The sequence below is a fragment of the Hemitrygon akajei genome, chromosome 7, assembly GCF_048418815.1.
Source record: "Hemitrygon akajei chromosome 7, sHemAka1.3, whole genome shotgun sequence".
Taxonomy (NCBI): Eukaryota; Metazoa; Chordata; class Chondrichthyes; order Myliobatiformes; family Dasyatidae; genus Hemitrygon; species Hemitrygon akajei.
Window position 1 is genome coordinate 171,259,350 of NC_133130.1, and position 22,766 is coordinate 171,282,115.

Below are 22,766 nucleotides of genomic sequence, written 5' to 3' on the forward strand. Positions count from 1 at the left end.
TTACAGAGGACGCTGGAATTGAACTCTGAACTCCGATGACCCGAGCTGTAATAGTGTTGTGCTATCACTACGCTACTGTGGCACACATAATGATAGCTCTTATGATGTTAGTTAATTTCAACCTGGATAAATGTGGGAGCACCATGCTTGGCTCAACTTCAAAAGGAAAATGAACTTAGTGTCCCCACGCAATGCCCTTGTCCATTCGTCCCCCCCATCCCTTCCCATCAATCTCTCTCCTGGCACTTATCCTTGTAAGTGGAACAAGTGCTACACCTGCCCTTACACTTCCTCCCTCATCACCATTCAGGGCCCCAGACAGTCCTTCCAGGTGAGGCGACACTTCACCTGTGAGTCGGCTGATGTGATATACTGCGTCCAGTGCTCCCAGTGTGGCCTTTTATATATTGGTGAGACCCGACGCAGACTTGGAGACCGTTTCGCTGAACATCTATGCTCGGTCCGCCAGAGAAAGCAGGACCTCCCAGTGACCACACATTTTAATTCCACGTCCCATTCCCATTCTGATATGTCTATCCATGGCCTCCTCTACTGTCAAGATGAAGCCACACTCAGGTTGGAGGAACAACACCTGATATTCCGTCTGGGTAGCCTCCAACCTGATGGTATGAACATTGATTTCTCTAACTTCCGTTAATGCCCCTCTTCCCCTTCTTACCCCATCCCTTATTTATTTATTTATTTCCCTCCTCCCTCCCCCCCCCCCCCACCTTGCCCCTCTCACAATCACTCCTTGCCTGTTCTCCATCTCCCTCTGGTGCTCCCCTCCCCTTTTCTTTCTCCCTAGGCCTCCCATCCCATGATCCTTTCCCTTCTCCAGCTGTGTATCCCTTTTGCCAATCAACTTTCCAGCTCTTAGCTTTATCCCTCCCCCTCCTGTCTTCTCCTATCATTTCAGATTTCCCCCTCCCCCTCTCATATCTCTTACTATCTTTTCTTTCAGTTAGTCCTGACAAAGGGTCTCGACCCAAAACGTCGACTGTACTTCTTCCTATAGACGCTGCCTTGCCTGCTGCGTTCCACCAGCATTTTGTGTGTGTGACCAGTATTCATTATCTTTTGTTGGAAAAATTGTGAGTATACCTCAGAAGATAACAGACAAAGGTATGATATCTGTGGTAATAACCCCTGTTAACATTTAGACTTGTGATGGACAACCAACTAGTATCACTACTGCACACTGCAAAACTAGGCCTCAATGCTGAGTCAATCCAAAATGATCAATGTAGCTGAGGATGGTGAAGGCAGACAACCCACGAAATGCTGGAGGAACTCAGCAGGTCAGGCAGAATCTATGGAGGGGAATAAAAAGTCAACGTTTCGGGCTGAGACCCTTCATCAGGACTGGAAAGGAAGGGGGAGGAAGACAAAATTTGAAGGTGGGGGAGGGGAAGGAGTACAAGCTGGCTGGTGATAAGTGGAAGAGGCAAAGGGTTGAAGAAGAAGGAATCTGATAGGAGTGGCGAGTGGACCATGGGAGAAAGGGAAGGAGGAGGGGCACCAGAAAGAGGTGATCGGCAGGCAAGGAGAAGAGAAGGGGTAAGATGGGAGCCAAAATAGGGAATGGGAAAAAGAGGGGGAGAAGTAACAAAAGAGGCAAGGAGAAAACAAATTAATTGGAGACAGCTTGGGGGTTATTTTCCGCCAAGAAATTCTCATTTGAGGACTGTCCCCGGAAATCACCTAGCCAGTCCAGATGAAGGGTGTCAACCCAAAACAGTAATTGTCCATTTTGCTCAACAAATGCTGCCTGACTCACTGAGTTTCTCCAGCATCTGCAGTCTCTTATGTCTACAAAATAACTACCGTAGATTCCGGATTTTAAGCCGCTACTTTTTTCCCACATTTTGAACAGCTTTGAACTTTGCGGCCTTTAAAACGGAGCGGCTAATACATGATTTTTTTTCATGCCGCCTCGTAAACATTTTGCCTCGTAACAGTAGACCAATAAAATTGATGAGTAGTTCACAGAGGTCCAATGAAATTGTACGATAAATCAAGCGCACTTTCACAATTAAATTATTGTAAATCAGTCATTTGTACTCACCCTCATCAACATGGAAAACACTCGAAGAAAAGCATTGTGCTGCCTTTATGGCAGTTATTTAGTTTATAATATTTTCGCTTAGTAATTCATTTTCTAGTTAAAGTTAGAAGAGTTTTAACTATATTTGTTTTCTGTACTACATCGCGGGATGCTATGACGTCACACCCGGTTTCGCCGCGTCTTGTGGGAAAAATGCCGTTTGCAATAAAACGGGAAGGATGGAGGGAGCGCATTACGCGAGCGGCTTTGGATCTGAGCGAACGCTGCTTTTAAGTTAAAGGCGATCAATAACTTTTCCTGGTAGGCTGCAGTATATATATTTTTTACCAGTCGTTAGGAGATATTGGAATGTTGTTCAGTAAAGAAGTATACGCAACGTATATTTAAAAGTAGCCGCGTTACGGGCACGGTTCGAAAAAAAGCATTTGCAATATGTATTTGTTTTTGTTACCATATGGATTTAATTAAAAGTTAAAAATCCTCACGTGTAATATCTGTGTAAATATCTCATATTACAACGTGGGACACCTGGGGCCGAAAATCCGGTGTAGCCTAAAATCCGGTGCGGCCTGTACAATTAAAAAATTGATTTTATTTCTAAAATTAGAGCCAGCGGCTTTTAATCAGGTGCGCTCTGTAGTCCGGAATCTACGGTAGACTGATTTCTGGGGTAGTGCCCAGGTAAGAATGTCATGCCAGAAAAAAAAAAACGGTCTCCAATTCCCATCTTCTCCTGTTTCTGCCTTTGCTAGAATCACTTTTCGCTGTTCACTTGCCTTCACCATCCTCAGGTGCCATGAACATGACGTATCAGTTCGATCTCTTCTGGTCTCCACTCTACCATGGACGTTCCATTTTGTTCACTTTGTCCCTTCCCAATTCCCTGTAACTTAAAACTTGTTCTATTTTCCCAGTTTTGATGAAAAGGTAAATGAAGCTGCCATACCCTGTCACCTCTCCTTCTCAACAAATACAAATCAACCCTTCATCCAAATATTGGTAGAGGATCTTGGTGTGAACATAGTGAACGCCACACTATTTCCTGATAAGTGCCAAGAACAGACATGATCCATACTTGCAAATGAACATCAAATCTTAAATGTAACAAGCCAATTTATCATTTTAGTTTAAATGAGTATTTCATGATAGCGGGCAAAACCAGAGGGAAAAAAAAACAGCTTGGAAAAACCCCCATTACCTTATCAAGAACTGAAATTTTCACCTTCCATTCCTGAAAATAAAAATTACACATAATTCATTTCAAAATGGAACTTTTGTTTAAGTTAATACTTAAAATTAATGTACACAAATTTAATAGGGTTGCTTGACTATTAATAAGACATATTTGTTAAATGCCATCACCCATGGAAGAAAGCAGCTTTCTGAAGAGAATGAAAATGTTAAAATGATATATTAGTTTAGAAATGTCAACCCTCATATATGCTTCTTCCTTTAAAGATCAATGATTTTGATGCACTTTCACACGTACAATGAGGTGTTGCTCTGTGCAGAAATTAAAGCAACATACTAATTAAAAAAACTAATTCCTTTGATAACTCTTCAGGCAAGCAACATTTTCTATTGTGTAACGTTGCTACTTTAGGCTACAAAAGGATCAGTGGGGGTGGTTGAGTTTGAAAATTAGCAGTAGGTTACCTGATCCTTCTTTTCCAAGGCTAGAGCCATTGTCTCTGCCATCTTTGCTCTGCTGGCTTGATATGCCTCATTCTGCTCCTGAAGCTTCCTCATTGAAGCTAATTAAGATTTGAAATGCAAAATACTTCAAATTACAGCCGGCAGTAAACAAAATTGTACCTAGCACATAAAGGCATTGAAAGTCAACTAGGTTATTAAAAGCAATTGAAATCTATCAGGTATTTCCTATCCAAGGTACAGTGAGATGCCATTGATCCAGCATGCTCAGTATTCTGATGCTGCCAGACTAGCCAATTTTCCAGGACAACGCACACAAAATGCTGCAGGAACTCAACAAGTCAGACAGCATCTGTGGAAATAAGCAGTCGATGTTTCAGGTCAAGACTCTTCAACAGGATTGGAAAGGAAGAGGGAAGATACTAGAATAAGAATCATCTTTTAGCTTGTACTTCTTCCCCCCCCCCCCCCCCACCTTCTTATCCTGGTAACTTCACTCTTCCTTTCCAGTTCTGATGAAGAGTGTTGGCTCAAAACATTAACAGTTTAACCACCTCTATAGATGCTGTCTTACCTACTGAGCTCCTCCAGCATTTTGTGTGCACACTCTGGATTTCCAGCATCTGCAGAATCTCATGTTTAGGAATAGTCAATTTTCCAGTCTGTTAGATTATAGTATAGGAGCTGGCAACTCACCAAGTGGTCAGGGAACATGGGAACTGGGGACTGGCAACAGATCAGGGAGCATAGTAACTGAGACCCGGTGTGTAAAAGGGGGATCTAGGAAATGGTGTCCCTACAAGTGGTCAGGGAACATGGGAACTAGGATCAGGGGGCATAGTAACTGGGACCCATTTTGTGAAAAGGGAGTCTAGGAAATGGTGTCCCTACAAGTGGTCAGGGAACATGGGAACTAGGGATCAGGGGACATAGTAAATGGGACTTGGTGTGTGAAAAGGGAATCCAGGAACTAGTGTTCCAGCCAGTGGTCAGGTAATGGTGAGCAACTGGGAGCCAGTGAGGAATCAGGGAGCACAGTAACCCAGACCGGATATATGAAAATAGAGTCCAGGAACTGGTGTCCCAGCCAGTGGTCAGGGAATGGTAAAGAATTGGGGAGTGAGGAAATTGTAAGGGTGCAGGAACAAGAGTGCTGGCAAGCACTTGGGGTATGCTAGAACCAGAGCCCTGGTCTGTCGGAAGGGGGAGAGGGAAACAGGGCTCCGTTAAGTCCCTGGGAACAGAACTGCTGGTGAATGGAAACTGCAAACATCACCTAGTAAGTCACATGCCAAACCTTCATGGCTTCCAAATAAATTATTCAAGTTTTACTCTGTTTTGTAAATGTTCTTCCATAGTTCAGTACAATAAAATCATACTGTTTTACAGTCTTTATAAACACCAGCAGAAAAGTAATTAATAAAGGTTTTGGCTTTCTATTTATCACTCACAGCAGAAAGAAGTTGCTTAGCATCTGAAAATCCATTGAATGGAATAAATCATACTGAAACAATAAATTGAATGTACGTACAATCCTGGTGTCTTTCTAATGCAATTTCAAGCTTCTCTTTTGTCTTCTGCAAATTTCGCAGCTGCTCAGCATAATCTTGTGTGAGGGGAGAAGGGACGCAGGCCAGGAGGTCAAAACAAGCAAAAAAAGAAAACAAAACACAGGATATTCATGAGTGAAAGACATAAATGATTTTCTCCAACAGAAAATCATTACTGTTAAGGAGAAGATGTCATTTGATGGCCTCCCCTTAACGTGTTAATGGTAAACAGAAAGATCTACTCTTGAAATAACAAACACAGTATATTAGGGAAAGTAAATGTCTGAGCATATGTTGAAACCTGAGGAGTTTACACAGTGAAATGAACTGAAGAAACACAGTGATTGCATTTACACATAACATCTTCACATTTTTCAATGATTATCATTGTTTGAACTTGTAATACTGAATTAAACTTTCAGAAAACATGCTAAATTTCACATGGATTGATTTGCACAGATATACCAAAATCCTCACAAGGGGATTCATCTCATATTAGATTAAAAGAATTTCTTTCCCCGGTCAATCCTAGCAGAAACCTAATTCTGGTTTCAGCCTCCAGCCCAGCTACTGTAACACAGCCACAACACTTGTATCTACTCTACTTTCCCAGTATGGTCCTTCCACAAAAAGCAGGGCAATCCCATTGCTTCACTCACAAACATTACCATTATGATGGAGAGTGTTGGTGGATGCATTAGAACAAGCCTTTTTAACATGGTGCTAAGGAAACCTGTGACAGCTGCAATCTCTTCATAGGTAGAGTACAGGGCTCTGCATTTTGATGTGCATGTGAAGTGGCTGCACATATGGGGCAAGTGCTGTCTGTTCACCGTAGAACTGCTGGCATTTGTTGACATGTAGCACAGAGTAGGCTCTTCTGGCGCTTTTGAGCTGTGCCACCCAGCAAACCCATTATTTAACCCCAGCCTAATCAAGGGGCAATTTGCAATGACCAATTAACCTACCAACCAGTACGTCTTTGGGACTGTGGGAGGAAACTGCAGCACCCAGATAAACTCACGTGGTCATCTACCCCTGGCCCAATGTCACTTTAATTTTGATTAAATTAAGGTTAAGATTAGCTTTATTTATCACAAGTATATCAAAACATGCAGTGAAATGCATAATTTGCATCAACGACCTGCACAGTCCAAGGATGTGCTGGGGGCAGCAAGTAAGTGTTGCCATGTTTCTGGTACCAACATAGTATGACCACAACTAACCCTAACCCATATATCTTTGGAAAGTGGGAGGAAACCCAAGCACTTAGAGGAAACACGTGCAGTCATGGTGAGAGTTTACAAACTTGTTATATTCAGCAATGGAATTACACTCAGTCACTGCTGCAGTAAAGCGCTATGCTAATCACTTCGCTACCATGCTGCCTACTCTTCTAGCAATTACAGTATTGATTCTGAAATACACCAGCAGCTTTTGTAAGTTATGAAATATCAATATCAGAAAATGAGCACTAAACTACTGCAGCTACTTCAGTGTCTCAGCAGTCTGGCACGATAGGTCCATGGGAAGAAAAACATGCTGAACACTTTATATTGGCTGCATTCCAACTGGCCGAGTTCAGTAGAGCTATTAAGCTACAGCCCATCTGGGAACACAAGATCTCACACAATTACAGTGCTTGGAGGAGGCCACAGAGATGAGGTGAATCAGGGACATGGAACTATTTGAACACAAGGATTTTAATTGTAAATACGCGTTTTAGTCAGATCAGAAGCCAATGTCAGTGAGCATAGATATGATGTGTGAACACAACATCTAAACAGGAGGCAACAATCCAGCCACTTAGTTCACCATTCATTTAGAACAGGGGTTGCCAACCTTTTTTATGCTATGGACCAATAACAACAAGCATGGGGTCCACAACCCCAGGTTGGGAACCCGACAAAACACTGCAACCACTTCTGCTCTATAACTCCAATTGTTGACCATGGCAATATAGTCCTTAATATCTAACAGATACCAATCCCACCAGCCTTTTGAATGAGAGCATTCCAAATTTCCAACTTGCTGTGTGTTAACAAGTAATTTCTAACATCACTCTCTACCTGTCCAGTTAAGGCACTCCTTAAAGTCTACCACTACCAAGTTGCTGTACATAATAGCAGCTGCAGAGGGGAGCTCATCAACACCTTCTCAAAGGTAGTTAAGGATGAGCAATAAATGTCACACACAATAACACTCAGATCCCATGAAGGGACATTACAAAAATGTCAGAGACCCAGGGAGTTGGGCAAGGCAGAATTCATTATTAAATCTTACCTTTTAGTTCATGCTGCACCAACCATCTGAAATGGATTCACTCTTAGCTTATTATTAAGATGGTTGATCAATTAAATCTTTTCTTGGTTCTAATAAAATGGCCAACTTCTTTAAAAAATCTCTCATCATAGCTAAAATCTCTGATTCTTGGTATAATCAATAGAACTCTACATGTCCTTGACACAACTTCTATAATAACCAAAATAAGCACAAACTTATTCAAGGCTCATTTAAAGTGCATATATTCACCCAATTATGACTGTAAAGAGGGAAAAATAATTTCAAAATGGTACATCTTTTTTCTTGGAATGCATCAGCAATTAATAATAGCTCACTACGTGTTTAGCTGTCAAATAACCTAAATTAATCTGACACAGTGCTACATCATTTTTTAAAATTATAATAATTCTAATGACATTTAAAAGACTATGTAGCCAGCCACTGTGTTGATCAATTATTCACCTCACTTACTACCAAGTTATAGATAAAATACAGTCTCAATGTATGAAAACTGTGAAAATGGTTGTATTTATTTAACATATTTCACAGTACAACTACTGTCACGTCATTATTTGAGAAACGGAGTGCTGAAACATGGCCAGATGCTTTCAGAGAAAGTTAAAAAGTGAGCAACCTCCCCCAGACTGAATAATCTTCCTTGCTCACTTCAATCTAACATCAAATGGCACTGGGAGAACCCAACAAACTTGAAAGCAGATTGACTTAACTGTTAATGTTCCCGATATTGGGGGAGTCCAGAACCAGAGGCCACAGTTTAAGAATAAGGGGTAGGCCATTTAGAACAGAATTCAGGAAAATCTTTTTCACCCAGAGAGTTGTGGATCTATGGAATGCTCTGCTTCAGAAGGCAGTGGAGGCCAATTCTCTGGATGCTTTCAAGAAAGAGTTAGGTAGAGCTCTTAAAGATATCGGAGTCGAGGGATATGGGTTGAAGGCAGGAACAGGGTACTGATTGTGGATGATCAGCCATGATCACATTGAATGGCAGTGCTAGCTCAAAGGGCCGAATAGCTTTCTCCTGCACCTATTGTCTATTATAATCAATTGGAGCACTGGATGGAAATGCAGTGATGGCAGAGGGAGGGGGGAAATCAACTCTTTAAATAAGGCTGAGATAGAGTGGACATGGAGAGGATGTTTCCTATAGTGGGGGAGTCTAGGACCACAGCATGCAGCCTCAAAATAGGACATCCCTTTAGAACAGAAGAGAAATTTCTTTAGTCAGTGAGTGGTGAATCTGTGGAATTCATTACTGCAAACGGCTGTTGAGGCCAAGTCATTGGGTATCTTTAAAGCAGAGGTTAATAGGTTCTTGATTAGTAAGGGCATCAAAGATTACAGGGAGAAGGCCAGAGAATGGGGTTGAGGGACAATAAATCAGCCATGATGGAATTGCAAAACAGACTTGATGGGCCAAATGGCCTATTTCTGCTCCTGTCTTATGGTCTAAATGAAATCTAGTACAGTATCAAGCATAATGAGCTTCAGAATCAGGTTTAATTTCACTGGCATATGTCATGAAATTCGTTGTTTTGTGGCAGCTGTACAGTGGAATACATAATACTAAAAACTAAAAATTATAAGTATATAAATACTATGCAAGTCTTAGGCACAGATACAGTGTCTATAAAAAGTATTCATGTCCCCCCCCCCCCCCCCCAGAAGTTATGTTTTATTGTTTTACAACATTGAATCACAGTGGATTTAATTTGACTTTTTTTTTGACACTGATCAACTGAAAAAGACTTTTTTGTCTCAAAAGTGAGAACAGGTCTTTACAAAGTTATCTAAATTAGATACAAATATGAAACACAAAATAATTGATTGCTTAAGTATTCACCCCCTCCTTAATATCATACACTAAATCATCACTGGTGCAGCCAATTGGTTTTAGAAGAGACATACTTAGTTAAATGGAAATCTCATTTCAGACACCTCTGTGCAGTCAAGGTGTTTCAATTGATTGTAGTAAAAATACAACTGCTGGTGAGTCAGTATCCTGGCAAAAACTACACTATGAAGACAAAAGAACACTCCAAGTAACCCCACAAAAAGGTTTTTGAAAAACACAAGGAGATGGATACTAGAAAATTTTCAAGTCCCTGAATATCCCTTGGAGTATAATTAAGTCAATCATAGAAACAGAGGAACATAGAAAATAGGTGCAGGAGTAGGCCATTTAGCCCTTCCAGCCTGCACCACCATTCAGTATGATCATGGCTGATCATCCAACTCAGAACCCTGTACCTGCTTTCTCTCCATACCCCCTGATCCCTTTAGCCACAAGGGCCATATCTAACTTCCTCTTAAATATAGCCAATGAACCGGCCTCAACTGTTTCCTGTGGCAGAGAATTCCACAGAAATCAGGAAATCATCAAGAAATGGAAAAATATGGCACAGCTGTAAATTAGCCTAGAGCAGGACATCATCAAAAACTGAGTGACCGTGCAAGGAGGAGACCAGTGAGACCAAGAGACCTATGACAGCTCTGGAGGAACTACAAGCTTCAGTGGCTGAGATGGGAGAGACTGTGTATACAACAACTGTTGCCCAGGTGCTTCACCAGTCACAGCTTTATAGGAAAGTGGCAAAGAGAAAGCCACTGTAGAAAAAAACTCAAGTGAAATCTCGGCTAGGGTTTGCCAGAAGGTCAGCTGGAAGAAGGTTCTATGGTCTAATGAAACCAAAATTGAGCTTTTTGGCCATCAGACTAAACATTATGTTTGGCATAAACCAAACACTGCACATCATCAAAAACACACCATCCCTATTGTGAAGCATGGTGTAGCTGCATCATGCTGTTGGGATGCTTCACTGCAGCAGGCCCTGGAAGCCTTTTGAAGGTAGAGGGTAAAATGAATGCAGCAAAATACTGGGAAATCCTTGACGAAATCCTGATGCAGTCTGAAAGAGAACTGTGACTTGGGAGAAGATTTATTTTCCAGCAAGACAATGACCCCAAGCATAAAGCCGAAGCTACACAGGAATGGCTTAAAAAGACCACTTAATGTCCTGGAGTGGCCAAGTCAGAGTCCAGACCTCAATCCAATTGATAATTTATGCCTGGACTTGAAAAAGACTTTTCACTCACGATCCCCATGCAATCTGACGGAGCTTGAGCAGTTTTGTAAAGAAGTATGGGGGGAAATTGTAGTGTCCAGATGCACGAAGCTGATAAGAGATCTATCCACACAGACTCAAGGCTGTAATTGCTGCCAAAAGTGCATCCAAATAATGACTTGAAGGTGGTGAATACTTACGCAGTCAATTATTTTGTATCTTATATTTGTAGTTAATTTAGATCACTTCGTAGGGATCTGCTTTCATTTTGTCATTGAAGAGTCTTTTTCTGTTGATCAGTGTCAAAAAAGCCAAATTAAATCCACCATGATTCAATGTTGTAAAACAATAAAACAAGAAAACTTCCAGGGGCAGGGTGAATACTTTTTATAGGCACTGTATATAGTTAGGGTGCCTAAGACTTTTGCACAGTACTGTATTTACCAATGTGGAGTGGACAGTGAGTTTGTAAATCTGGCAGGAAGATGTTGGGAATGGCAAGGGTGGAACACCATAGGAAGGGCGTGGCACAGGTGGCAGAGAAGGAATGCCGGGGTGCATGGTGGGGGGGATGTGGCGCAAGTGCAGAAGCACCCAGCCCTGAGATGCCAGGCAAGGTCATATAATTCTAAACAATTGGTTTATTCATCATTACAGATTGTCTCTCTGCTGCTTCCCTCTCCCTTCCCCTTTTCTCAACCATGATTCCCCTCTCTCTTTGCCCCCTTGCAGTCCACAATAGAGACCCATATCAGAATCGGGTTTATCATCACTCACATAGGTCATGAAATTTGTTTTATTTTGCAGCATCAGCACAGTGCAATACATAAAATTACTACAGTACTGTGCAAAAGTCTGAGGCAATTGGCAAATTGTAGCAGGTCCAAGTCCCTGCTTAGGCAAGGGTTGATTTAGCCATAACCAAACTCTCAAAGCACTTCATCAGTGAGTGCCATTGGGTGACAGTCATTGAGGCAGCTCACCCTGCTCTTCTTGGGCACTGTCGCCCTTTTGAAGTAGATGGCAACCCCCAATTGTAGCAGTGAGAACTTGAAGATGTCCTTGAACCGTCCTGCCAGTTGCTAGGGGTAAGTTTTCAGAGCCCTACCAGATATACCATCAGGGCCCGACACCTTGCAAAGGTTCACCCTCTTGAAAGATGTTCTAACATCGATTATTCAACAGTTCATGATTATGAAGAAACTGGACTGATGATTCCAAGATCAGTCAGGTAAATTAATTGCTCCATTGAACTAACCAGTTATTTAATTTTAGGTCAGAACATATTTACATGGTTCAGATCACAGATCTATGCCATGTTCAGCCTGTACACAGAATGAGTGTTTATGATAGATTTGCTGGCTACTGCAAGCCTGCAGGCATCTTCTGTCGTGTGGGAACACAGCAAAATCTGAATAGTTGAGTTAAATGCCCCTGTTTGATTACAAATTGCCCTTGGCAGTGTGATGCTTTTATTTAAATATATTGCTGGGCAGCCATATTTCCAACTTGCAAACTGTTCAGTTACAGTCTGTTCTCAGAAATGGAACCCTGTTATAATCTAGAGAAGGATCTGTTTTCTTTCCATGTTCAGAGGTCAGTTTTCTTTGGCAGAAAACACAGCATAGAACATACAGAACCCAGTGATGCAGTGAGTTGAGCTGCTACTTCATGGCTCCATAGCTGAGGTTCAATTTTCACCTCTGCATGTTCTCCTTGTGACCATTTGGGTTTCTTTGGGGTGGTCTGGCTCCCCTAAATTGCCCAGAGTGTGTAAGCGAATGGTAGAATTGGGCAGCATGGTAGAATAGCACTTAGCATGACACTGTTACAGCTAGGGGCGTTCCAGACAGAGTTCCGAGTTCAATTCCAGTACTGTTCTATAAAGAATCTCAGTATGTCCTTCCCATGAAATGCGTGGGTTTCTCCAGCTCTTCCAGTTTCCTCCCTCAGTCCAAGGACATACCAGTAAGGTTAACTGGTTATTGTAAATTGTCCCATGATTAGGTTAGGATTATTTGGGGTTGCCAGGTTGGTGTGGCTCGAAGGGCTGGAAGGGCCTAGCTTGCACTGTATTGCTAACTAAATAAATCAATCTGGGGAGAATGAAATAGGATTTGTGTAGGATTAGAGAAAATGGACACTTAATAGTTGGTGCCAAGGATTTTCTCTTCCTTTTATTCCAAAGGGGTCTTGCTCCATAAGGTGAAAAGGATCATTTTCTAAGACAGTGTGAGATGTTTCTCGAAGATGTAGGGAAATAACAAATGCAGGTCAAACCAAATATCTGAGCTACAATTAAAAAGGAGCATCACTTAGAATTCCACATTATTTCTGTCACTATGATGCATCAGAGGCATTCCTGTTTAGGGAGCAGAAACCAGGGGCATCTTGGTTGGCATGAACCAGTTGGGCTAAAGGGCCTGTGGCCTTGGTGTATATCTCTATCACTCTGGTGTAGGTTTAGCATCTCTGCACTGGTGCCTCTCTGTTATCAGGGTAACTCAGGTGCATTAACTGATTTATTGAAGGAATGGTATTTCTTAATAATAATTTAGCTATTGATTAATTTAGCTATTTTTAAGATTAAAAATTTCTTTAGGAATCTCTATGCCTCCAAAATAATTAAACTGGTCATTGGCCTCAAAAAGGAGAAGGACAGTGCTGAGAGAGGGGATACACGTGCATCTGCCTATATCAGTGGTGTTGAAGTTGAGAGCTTCAAGGTCCTTGGAGTGAACCCTCACCAATCCGGTCCTGTTCTAACCACATGGACACAAGGCAAAGAAAGCTCATCAAAGCCTCTACTTCCTCAGAAGGTTAAAGAAATTTGGCATGTTTCTGTCAACTCTTACCAATTTTTATCAATACACCATAGAAAGCATCCTATTTGGATGCATAATGGCTTAGCATGGTAACTGCTCTGCACTTTACTCTGCAAGAAACTGAAGAAAGTTGTGGACACAGCACATCACGAAAACCAGTCATTCCTCCATGGATTCTGTCCATATTTTTGCTGCCTCAGTAAAATAGCCAGCAGAATCAAAGCCCTTTATCACACTGGATGTTCTATCTTACCCCTCTTCCATTGGACAGAAGATACAAAAGCCTGAAAGCATGTACTACCAGGCTCAAATATACAGCTTCTACCCTGCTGTTATAACCATTGACTGATTCCTAATATGACGAGATGGACACTTGACCTCACAATCTGCTGGAGAAACTCAGCAGGTCAGGCAGCACCTGTGTTCCCGATGAAGGTCTTGGCCTCAAATTTTGACTGTTTATTCCTTTTCATGGATGTTGCCTGACCTGCTGAGTTTCTCCAACATTTTGAGTGTTGTTCCAGATTTCCAACATCTGCAAAATTTCTTGTGTTTATGACCTTACAATCTATCTCATTATGTTCTTGAAACTTATTGTTTACCTGCACTGCACTTTCTTTGTATCTGTTAAACTTTAGTCTGCATTCTGTTATTGTTCTACTTCAATGCACTGTGCAATGATTTGATCTGCATGAAGTTTGCAAGGCAAACTTTTCACTGCATCTCAGAACATGTGACTATAATAAACCAATTCCAGTTCTAACACTTGTGTCATTGGTGCACACGAATGTCATTCATGCCAGTCTGGGTAGTGCAGCTTTCACCATTGGATGGGATTGCTGTATTCTGTCAGGGGTTCATTAACTGCAGTCATAACTGTGAGGTGAGCAGTGGGTGGATAGTGGGTCAGGCGATCCAGCTCATCATTTCATCAGTACACCAAAATAAATTATATACATTAGACAATTCAAAATCTAGATATGACTCATAATCTCTCAAAACACCTGTTATGGTGCATTCCTTCCTGAAGAACAAAAGTGCATAACATGATCACCCATTATATGATACAACAGAAATCATCCCTTCTATTATACACAAGGCACACCTCCACAATTACCTTACAGTTTTGTTGTGAATTATTTATCAGATTTCCTTCATATATAATGAACAGCATGTAAAATAACCCCTGTTCTCAATTACTCGTCACGGTATCAATCATCCTCTGCATTTACAAAGCTCAGAGACAATGATTCACCCTCAGTAATAAGGAGGTCTGCTAACTGATGTTCTCTCATATTGCTATTTCTTTATCAGCGACTGGAATGCCTCCACAGAGAAATGAAGGCACATGCTTAGATCTGCCATTTTCAGACAACTATAAATAACACAAAGCAAACATTAAGATTTTAAGTTCTAAAGTACAACAGAGAGCTTATGCAGGAATATATAATGAATGCCTCTAATTTAGTCTCATGTTGTAACAACAACATAATATCCCAGATCTATTGATCTAGATTTACAGCATTACACAGTAAAGAAACGGGCCGTTCAGCCCAACATCCATAAAGACCAAGATGCTTAATTAAACTAATCCCACTTGCCTGCATTTGGTCTAAATCCTTCTAATTTTTCCTACCCATGAAACTGTTCAAGTGCATTTATAAACATTATATTTATACCCACTTCTACCACATCTTCTGGTAGCTCACTTCAAATGTACACCACTCTCTGTGGAGAAACCTGCCGCTCAGATCCCCTTTAAATCTGCCCCTCCCTTCAACTTAACGTATGCCCTCTAATTTTAGATTCCCTTTCTCTTTGACTAACTACCCAATCAATGTCTTTTATAATTTTATAAACCTCTATAAGGTTCCCATCAGCCTCCTAAGCTCCAGAGAAAACATTTTCAGCCAATCCAATCACTTCTAACTCAAATTCTCGAGTCCAGGCAACATTCTTGTGTAGGACAGTGACCAGAACTATACACAATACTCCAACTGTGGTCTATCTACAGTTTTGTCCAACTCAATGGTTCAATTAAATATCAGAGAATGTACACAGTATGCAACCTGAAATTATTACTCTTCACAGACATCCATGAAACAGGAGGGAAAAAAACCAAAGAATGAATAACAGAAATGTTAGAACCCCAAGGCCCCTCTTCACCTCAAGTAGCAACAAAGTCTTCAACCCTCACCCTCCCACTTGCTCCAGCAAAAACACCGACACCCACCTCCCCCCCACACACCACCATGTAAGCAAAGGCCACAAAGAGACCATGATCTACAGTCCATCACAAACTACTGTCTATCCTAACTGTAGCATGAAGTCCCATCTCTTAAAATTCAATGCCATGTCCAGCCCATGATCTGTGTAGCCACTTTCAAGGAACTATGTACTTACTGTATATCCCCAAGTCCCTTTGTTCAACATTCCTCAGGGCCCTACTAATCACTGTCTATGTCCTAATCTGGTTTAAATTCCACATGTCGTTTGTCTGCCCACATTCACAACTATAGCTGATCAGAAATGAATTGATATCATCCCCTGCCCCCTGCGCAATGCAAATTTGCAGCTTAAAATCAAGCTTCTGACCAAAATTTAAATATGCTAATTATTATTTTTCAAGTCTACATGAATGTATCTCCAGCAAAAATGAAGTCTTTCAACATAATTAATAAACCAATTCTCTTTGGGGAGGGGGGGGAAGAAATTATAGTGAAGAAATAAAAACAGGTACCTGACAGTTTGACCTCCAACTTTCGAATTTGGTCATTTCGCCGTAGCAACTGAGATAATAAATCCTCTCGGGAACAACTGCTATCAGAGGCCTTGCAAAAGAAAAGCATGGTTACAATTTTAAATAATTGCAGATTTCTTGTTTTATTTATCTTGTTTAAACCACAATAATATAGATTTTCTTAATTTATCTTAAAGTTAATAAATCTTCTCCACAAATGAGAGCATTTTATTGCAGGACAGCCTGGCCTGTGATCTGCTCCACACATCTCAATATACATCTCTCACCTAAGTCACCACATGACCAAAATCCACATCTTTTCCTGATCCACCTCATTAAAGCTGATATTTTAAGTACTATGTGAAAGCCCCATTTTTGCACTGATGCTTGTGTTCAAATTTTACTATTATAACAAAAATCAGGAGAAAAACTTCGACTGAAACCCTTCATGTAAAGGTACAATGGAACTGGTGGGTGGTGGTGGAGAGGCAAGGAAAAATCAGTGTGATAAAACAAATTGTTTTTTTAACCAACAAAATAAAAATAAATCAAATACTAAGGACAGTTATTTTCACATTCTGCTCAATGAATTGCACAAGCTTCTGGTCAAGCAGTCTTTTAAGATTTTCGTGACACCATTTCAAAACTGTCCATCTCTACTCTCTTTTCAATCTCTGTCTTCGAGCCACACAACCACAGCAACCTGACAACCCAGATTTAACTCTAACCAAATCACAGGACAATTTACAACGACCTATTAACCTAACCAGTATGTCTTTGGACTGGGGGCAGGAAACTGGAATACCTGGGAAAAATCCACATGTTCCATGGGGATAATATACAAACTCCTTACAGAGGATTCTGGGATTGAACTCCAAACTCCAATGCTCTGAGTTGCAATTGCATCATGCTAACAGCTACACTACCATGGTTTAGACATGGAGGCTATGGAGTTAGCAGATGTACCAAAGTTCAAAGTAAATTTATTATCAAAGTACATACACTGTATGTCACCATATACAATGCTAAAATTTATTTTCCTGAAGGCATTCACAGTAAATACAAAGAAAGAAACAAACAAATAAATAAGCAATACATATTGAGAACATGAGATGAAGAAGAGTCTGTGAAAGTGAGTCCATGGGCTGTGGGAACAGTTCAATGTTGGGGTGAGTGAAGTTATCCCCTTTGGATCAAGAGCCTGATGGTTGCGGGGTAATAAGTAATAACTGTTCCTGACCCTAGTGGCATGAATCCTGAGGTTCCTCTACCTCCTTCCTGATGGTAGCAGTCAGAAGAGAGCATGGTCTGGATGGATGGTGGGGTGGGGCGTTTCTGATGATAGATGCTGCTTTCCTGCAATTGTGCTCCATGTAAATGTGCTCAATGGTGGAGAGGGCTTATCAGTTGTACTGGCTGTACCAGTTCCATAGATCTAGAAAGGTTTTCAAAGGCTGCACAGTTGCAGATACAAGACACACAAAATGCTGGAGGAACCTAGCAAGTCAGGCAGCATCTATGTAGGGGAATAAACAGTTCACGCTTCAGGCCAAAACCCTTCATCAGTGTATTCCTAAGACACATGGATTCAAGTTCCCCAATTCCTGATGAAGACAGGGAGAATAAAACTGTGTAAAGTAGTCCAACAGCAAAGACAAAGTGCTGGTGGAACCCAAACAGTCTGGCAGATCTGTGAAGCAAAATGGACAGCCGACATTTCAGGTGGAGACCCTTCTTCATCCTGAAACTTTGGCTACCTATTTACCTCCACAGATGCTGCCTGATGTGCTGAGTTCCTTGTTTTTGGCTCCAGATTCCAGTGTCTGCATTTTCTCATGTCACCTTAATACTCTTGGTGTAGTCTCACCAAGACCCTAGAACTGAGTTGATTTTAACATTATATATGAATGCTAATTTGGATTATTTTCCCTGTAACACAGATTTAAAACCAAAACTCAATATATACAAAATCACTTTGACACTACAGAATTGAGACTGGATAGAGAATGCAATTTGCAAGCTTCATTTGTATAAAAAAAAGAAATTTGAAATGATTTCATAAACAGTTTGCTTGTAAAAGTTTCAATATTACATCAAATAATACCTGTTCTGTTCTAGTAACTATAAATTTCTAACTGGTTGATAAAATGGAGCATCTGCACAGATATATTGTACTTCACTTATACAAAACAGCCCTGCATGACTCTTATTGCAAATAACCATGTGAAATAGAATGTTCATTCTAATCTGATTATGTCATTGCAATGTTTTTCAAAAAGGTGGATTCTCGTTATTCCAACACTGAGTACACATCTTAGAAAACAAATTACAAAGTTTGGAACACTACTTCAAATTGCAAGAAACTCTGAACTTATTATGTACTTATTGGAGAATGCCTTTTCTCCATTGCACTGAAAGAAATGTATTTTCTCAGACTTTAGTGCTTAAATTAATCCACATAATCACAACAATCCCAGTAGGAAGAATAGGTTAGAAGCTTATTCCCTGGAACATAGAATGGTGTAGCAGGGTAGATTTGAAAGAGGTCTACAAAATCAGGGTGGCACAATAGCGTAGTGGTTAGCACAACACTTTACAGTACAGGTGACCCGGGTTCAGCCTGTAAGCAGTTTGTATGTCCTCCCCGTGACTGCATGGGTTTCCTCCAGTTGCTCTGGTTGTTTCCCTCAGGCCAAAGATATACCGGTTGGTAGGTTAACTGGTCATTGTAAATTGTCCCGTGATTAGACTAGGATTAAAAAGGGAGATTGTTGGGTGGCGCATCTCAAAGGTTTGAAAGGGCCTATTCCATGCTGTATCTCAATAAACGACGTGAGGCATGGATAAGGAAAATGCAAACAGGCTTTTTCCACTAGAACCTGAACTAGGTGACTAGAACTAGAGGTCAGAGGTTAGGAGTGAAAGGTGAAATATTTAAGGGGAAAATGAGGAGGAACTTTTTCACTCAGAGGGTGGCGCAAGCTTCCAGAAGCTGCTGGATGCGTTTTTAATTTCAGCATTTAATAGAAATTTGGATAAGTACATGGATGAGAGGGTACGGAGCACTATGGTCCAGGTGCAGGCTGATAGGAATAACCAGAATAGCAGCTCAGTATTGACTAGACAGGCCAAATGGCCTGTTTCTGTGCTGTAGAGTTTCATGACTCTAAAGGCATATTATAAAATAGAAAGCCAAAATGAGGAAAGCACCCAGCAGGTCAGGTCACATCTGTGGAAGGAGAAAGACAGTGAAATTTTTAAGTCAAAGATACTTCATCAGAACTGGGATGAAGACAACAGAAGCTTAAATTGCAGGGGTGATGGGGTAGTCCGATGGGGGAAGGGGTGTTTCCCCCAAGGTAAAACCGGTCTGGCCATGGGGATTCTTTACAAAAACAATGTTTTTGGTCTCTGAGTGAATATGAACAAAGGAATGTGGGAGCAGTGAAGCACAGAGCAGGAAACACACCTAGCACGTCATTATGGGTGTGTGCCCTAGGGCCAGAGTGAAAAAATAAACAAGCTGTGCCAGTATCAGAGGTGGAAGACTGATTCAACAAAAGACCAAGTTATCTGATGTTCTAGAATTCTATATTAAATCCAGAAAGCAGCAACACGGCCAAAAGGAAGATGAGGCATAGTTCAGCAAGTCTGTGTTGGGCCTCATTGTAACAGTGCTGGAGACCAGAGATTGATTTGAGTGAGTGGGAGTAGCATAGAGAATTAAAGGAGCAAGGAAGGTCAGGGTCACCTCAGGGCAGACTAAATGCAGGTGTTCCACAAAGTATAGAGGAGACTACACTGTGAATATTGAATTTAGTAAACTAGATTGGAAGAAATGCAGGTGAATCGCTGCTTCACTGAGAAAGACTGCTTACAGAGAAACACAAAATGTAGTAAATGTAATAGATTCTACAGATCCAGAGCAACACACACAAATGCTGGAGGAACTCAGCAGGTCAGGTAGCATCAATGGAAAGGAATAAGCAGTCGATGTTTCGGGATGAAACTCTTCATTGGGACTCGAAATGTCAACTACTATTTCATTTTCATAGATGCTGCCTGACCTGTTGATTTCTTCCAGTAATTTGTGTGTCAGCACAGAAAGTAAGTGCAGATTTAGGACATTTGAAGCTCAATACACACATAGCTGATGTTCAATTTTACAGTTCCACTCTCTCTCCAGATCGTTTGATGCTGTGTCTGAAAATCCACCTACCTCCTTTTCAAAATGTATTCAGTAATTTGGCCTCCATCACCAGTTGTGGTAGAGAAACTTACAGGTCCACCAACTCTCCCAGAGGAGAAATTTCCTCATTTCAGTCCTAAATACTGTTACCCTAGGTTCTGGACCACCAACCCCAGCCACAGAAAGCATCTTACCAACATCCAGTCCATCTGGTTCTGTTTTAAGAGAGTACCTTTGGTTTTTCTAAATCTAAATTAATGAATACAGATCTAATTTTCCCAATTCCTCCTCCATCAGTTCTATATTCCAGAAATCAGACTGGCGAAATTTTGTTGCACACATTCTTTAATAAGCATACTCTTTTATTCTAAAGTCAGGGGACCAAAATTGCAGGCAAAACAATTGGTGCAGAAACACCTCAGTTTTATGATTGTAGCAAGACATTTGTATTCCTGTACACAAAACCTGTTGCATTAAAGACCCACGTACTACCTGATCTCTTGTATTGGCATTCAGTAACTGGTGTACAACACTCCACTCCTTTTGTGCATCGATACAGTGGATTTCGTAAATTGGGCCATTGGTTAATTGGAGCAGCCGCTTATTTGGGACAACTCTTAAAGAACAAAAACTAATTGAGAAAATAGCCAGGACTCCTTTCATGTATTTGGGACATTATGCTGCTTAATTGGGACAGGAGACTGTTGCTGAACAGGTTCCAACTAACGTCAATCATGTGTACTTGTGTGGTCATTAGACACTACACCATGTTAAGAGTGAACAGTTTTTAAAATAACATCAGCTGTGTGTGTTTGTGTTCAAAAAGCAGAGATTTTGTCACTGATACTTGGCAAGAAATAAGCAGTAAGACAATTCAGAACTCTTCTGCTCACTGTGGTTTCAAGCATTCAGGCTTGGAGATGGCAAAAACGACCGAGAGTGAAAATGAAATGATTTCAATAATTCAATAAGTTAGGAACTATAAAGAATTTGAAGGTAGCGGCAATCATTTTGAATGTTACAATGAAACTTCAGATTTGGAAAATGCAATCGTCGAAGGCAGCCCATTATCTGCGCTAGGTGTCGGCATTGATCTTGTTCATTATAGTTACACGACAGCAAACACTGGATGTTATCATCTGTTAATAACTATTATGAACCAATACACAGTTCTATAGTACTGTAGTAGTATTGGCAGAGTTTTAAGTTGTTCTGTATTATATTTAAATACATAATGTAATTTGTTACTCAGATAAACTGGAGTTTGTCTTTTTTATCTTTTTAACTATTTCCATGAAACTTCGGCTAATTGGGGCAGCTGCTTAATCGGGCCAAAATTTACTGGTCCCAATATGTCCCATTTAACTGGAATCCACTGTATTTAAATCTTATTCTGTCTTCCTGCTTTTCCTAACTACTTAATATGGCTACATCTGCTCTTTATTTTTCCATTTACCCAACTTGCCTCTTTTAACTTGAAGGCTTGTTACATCCTTCTCACAATTCAGAGTTTAACCCAGTTTTGTTACTTTAAGATACTACTTTATTCCCTACCATCTGCTTGATTCTGGAAGGAAATACTTTCCCAAAGAGTGAACAAATACATTCATACCATTTATCCATCAAGTCCTGCACCCAAATTCAGCATGAAATCCAATTATGCTTTTTGATGTATGCTCAGCAAAAAGTATACTGCATCTAACACACTTAGCCATAAACCACATTTTTAAAATAAACTTGGACATACACTCAAACTGTCGCAAAGGAAGACTGTTTAGCATATTTAGGGGCTGCTCTTCAAAAGAAGCTGTTTCGTCCTTATTTCAGTTATCCTTGTAGAAGAGGTCTGAAAGTGCAATGAACTAGAAATGTCTTTGCTTTCAACATCTCCACGTTATAAATTTTTATTGTGACATACAGCTCTATGACTCCAAGGTAATCAAGAAGTCAAGAGGGCTGCATGTTGCAAATAGCACAACGCTAATACAGTTCGGGGCGTTGGAGTTCAGAATTCCATTCCAGCACTGGCTGCAGGAAGTTTGTACATCCTTCCTCTGAGTGCATAGTTTTTCTCCCAAAGTCCAATGACGTACTGGTTAGTAGCTGAATAAGTTATTGTAAATTACCCTATGATTAGGCAAGGGCTAAATAGGTGGGTTACTGGGCTGCACAGCTTGATGGGCTAGAAGGGCCTATTCCACATTGTATCTCCACATAAAACAAAACTTGCTTACATGTTGATGGAAGTATCGTATTATAGTTCTAACCTTTACAGCAAGGGTTCCCAACCTGGGTCCACGGACCCCTCAGTTAATGGAAGGGGTTCAAGGCAAATAAAACGTTGGGAATCCTGCTTTAGAGCTACAAAGATATAA

The 22,766-nt window shown here is 40.7% G+C and overlaps 1 protein-coding gene across 3 annotated transcripts in view; it reads right to left on the reverse strand.

Moving 5' to 3' along the window:
- The window catches only part of golga1 (golgin A1), an 86,971-nt gene that overhangs the window by 57,704 nt on the left and 6,501 nt on the right, over positions 1–22,766 (reverse strand). For 2 of the 3 annotated variants that reach the window (XM_073052593.1, XM_073052594.1), the window contains exons 3-6: positions 16,203–16,293; positions 5,253–5,327; positions 3,725–3,822; positions 3,267–3,299 (exon numbers count right to left, since the gene is read on the reverse strand). In XM_073052593.1, the coding sequence (XP_072908694.1) occupies positions 3,267–3,299; positions 3,725–3,822; positions 5,253–5,327; positions 16,203–16,293 (297 nt within the window). The remainder of the gene's footprint in view (positions 1–3,266; positions 3,300–3,724; positions 3,823–5,252; positions 5,328–16,202; positions 16,294–22,766) is intronic. The other variant, XM_073052595.1, reaches the window with a different exon arrangement.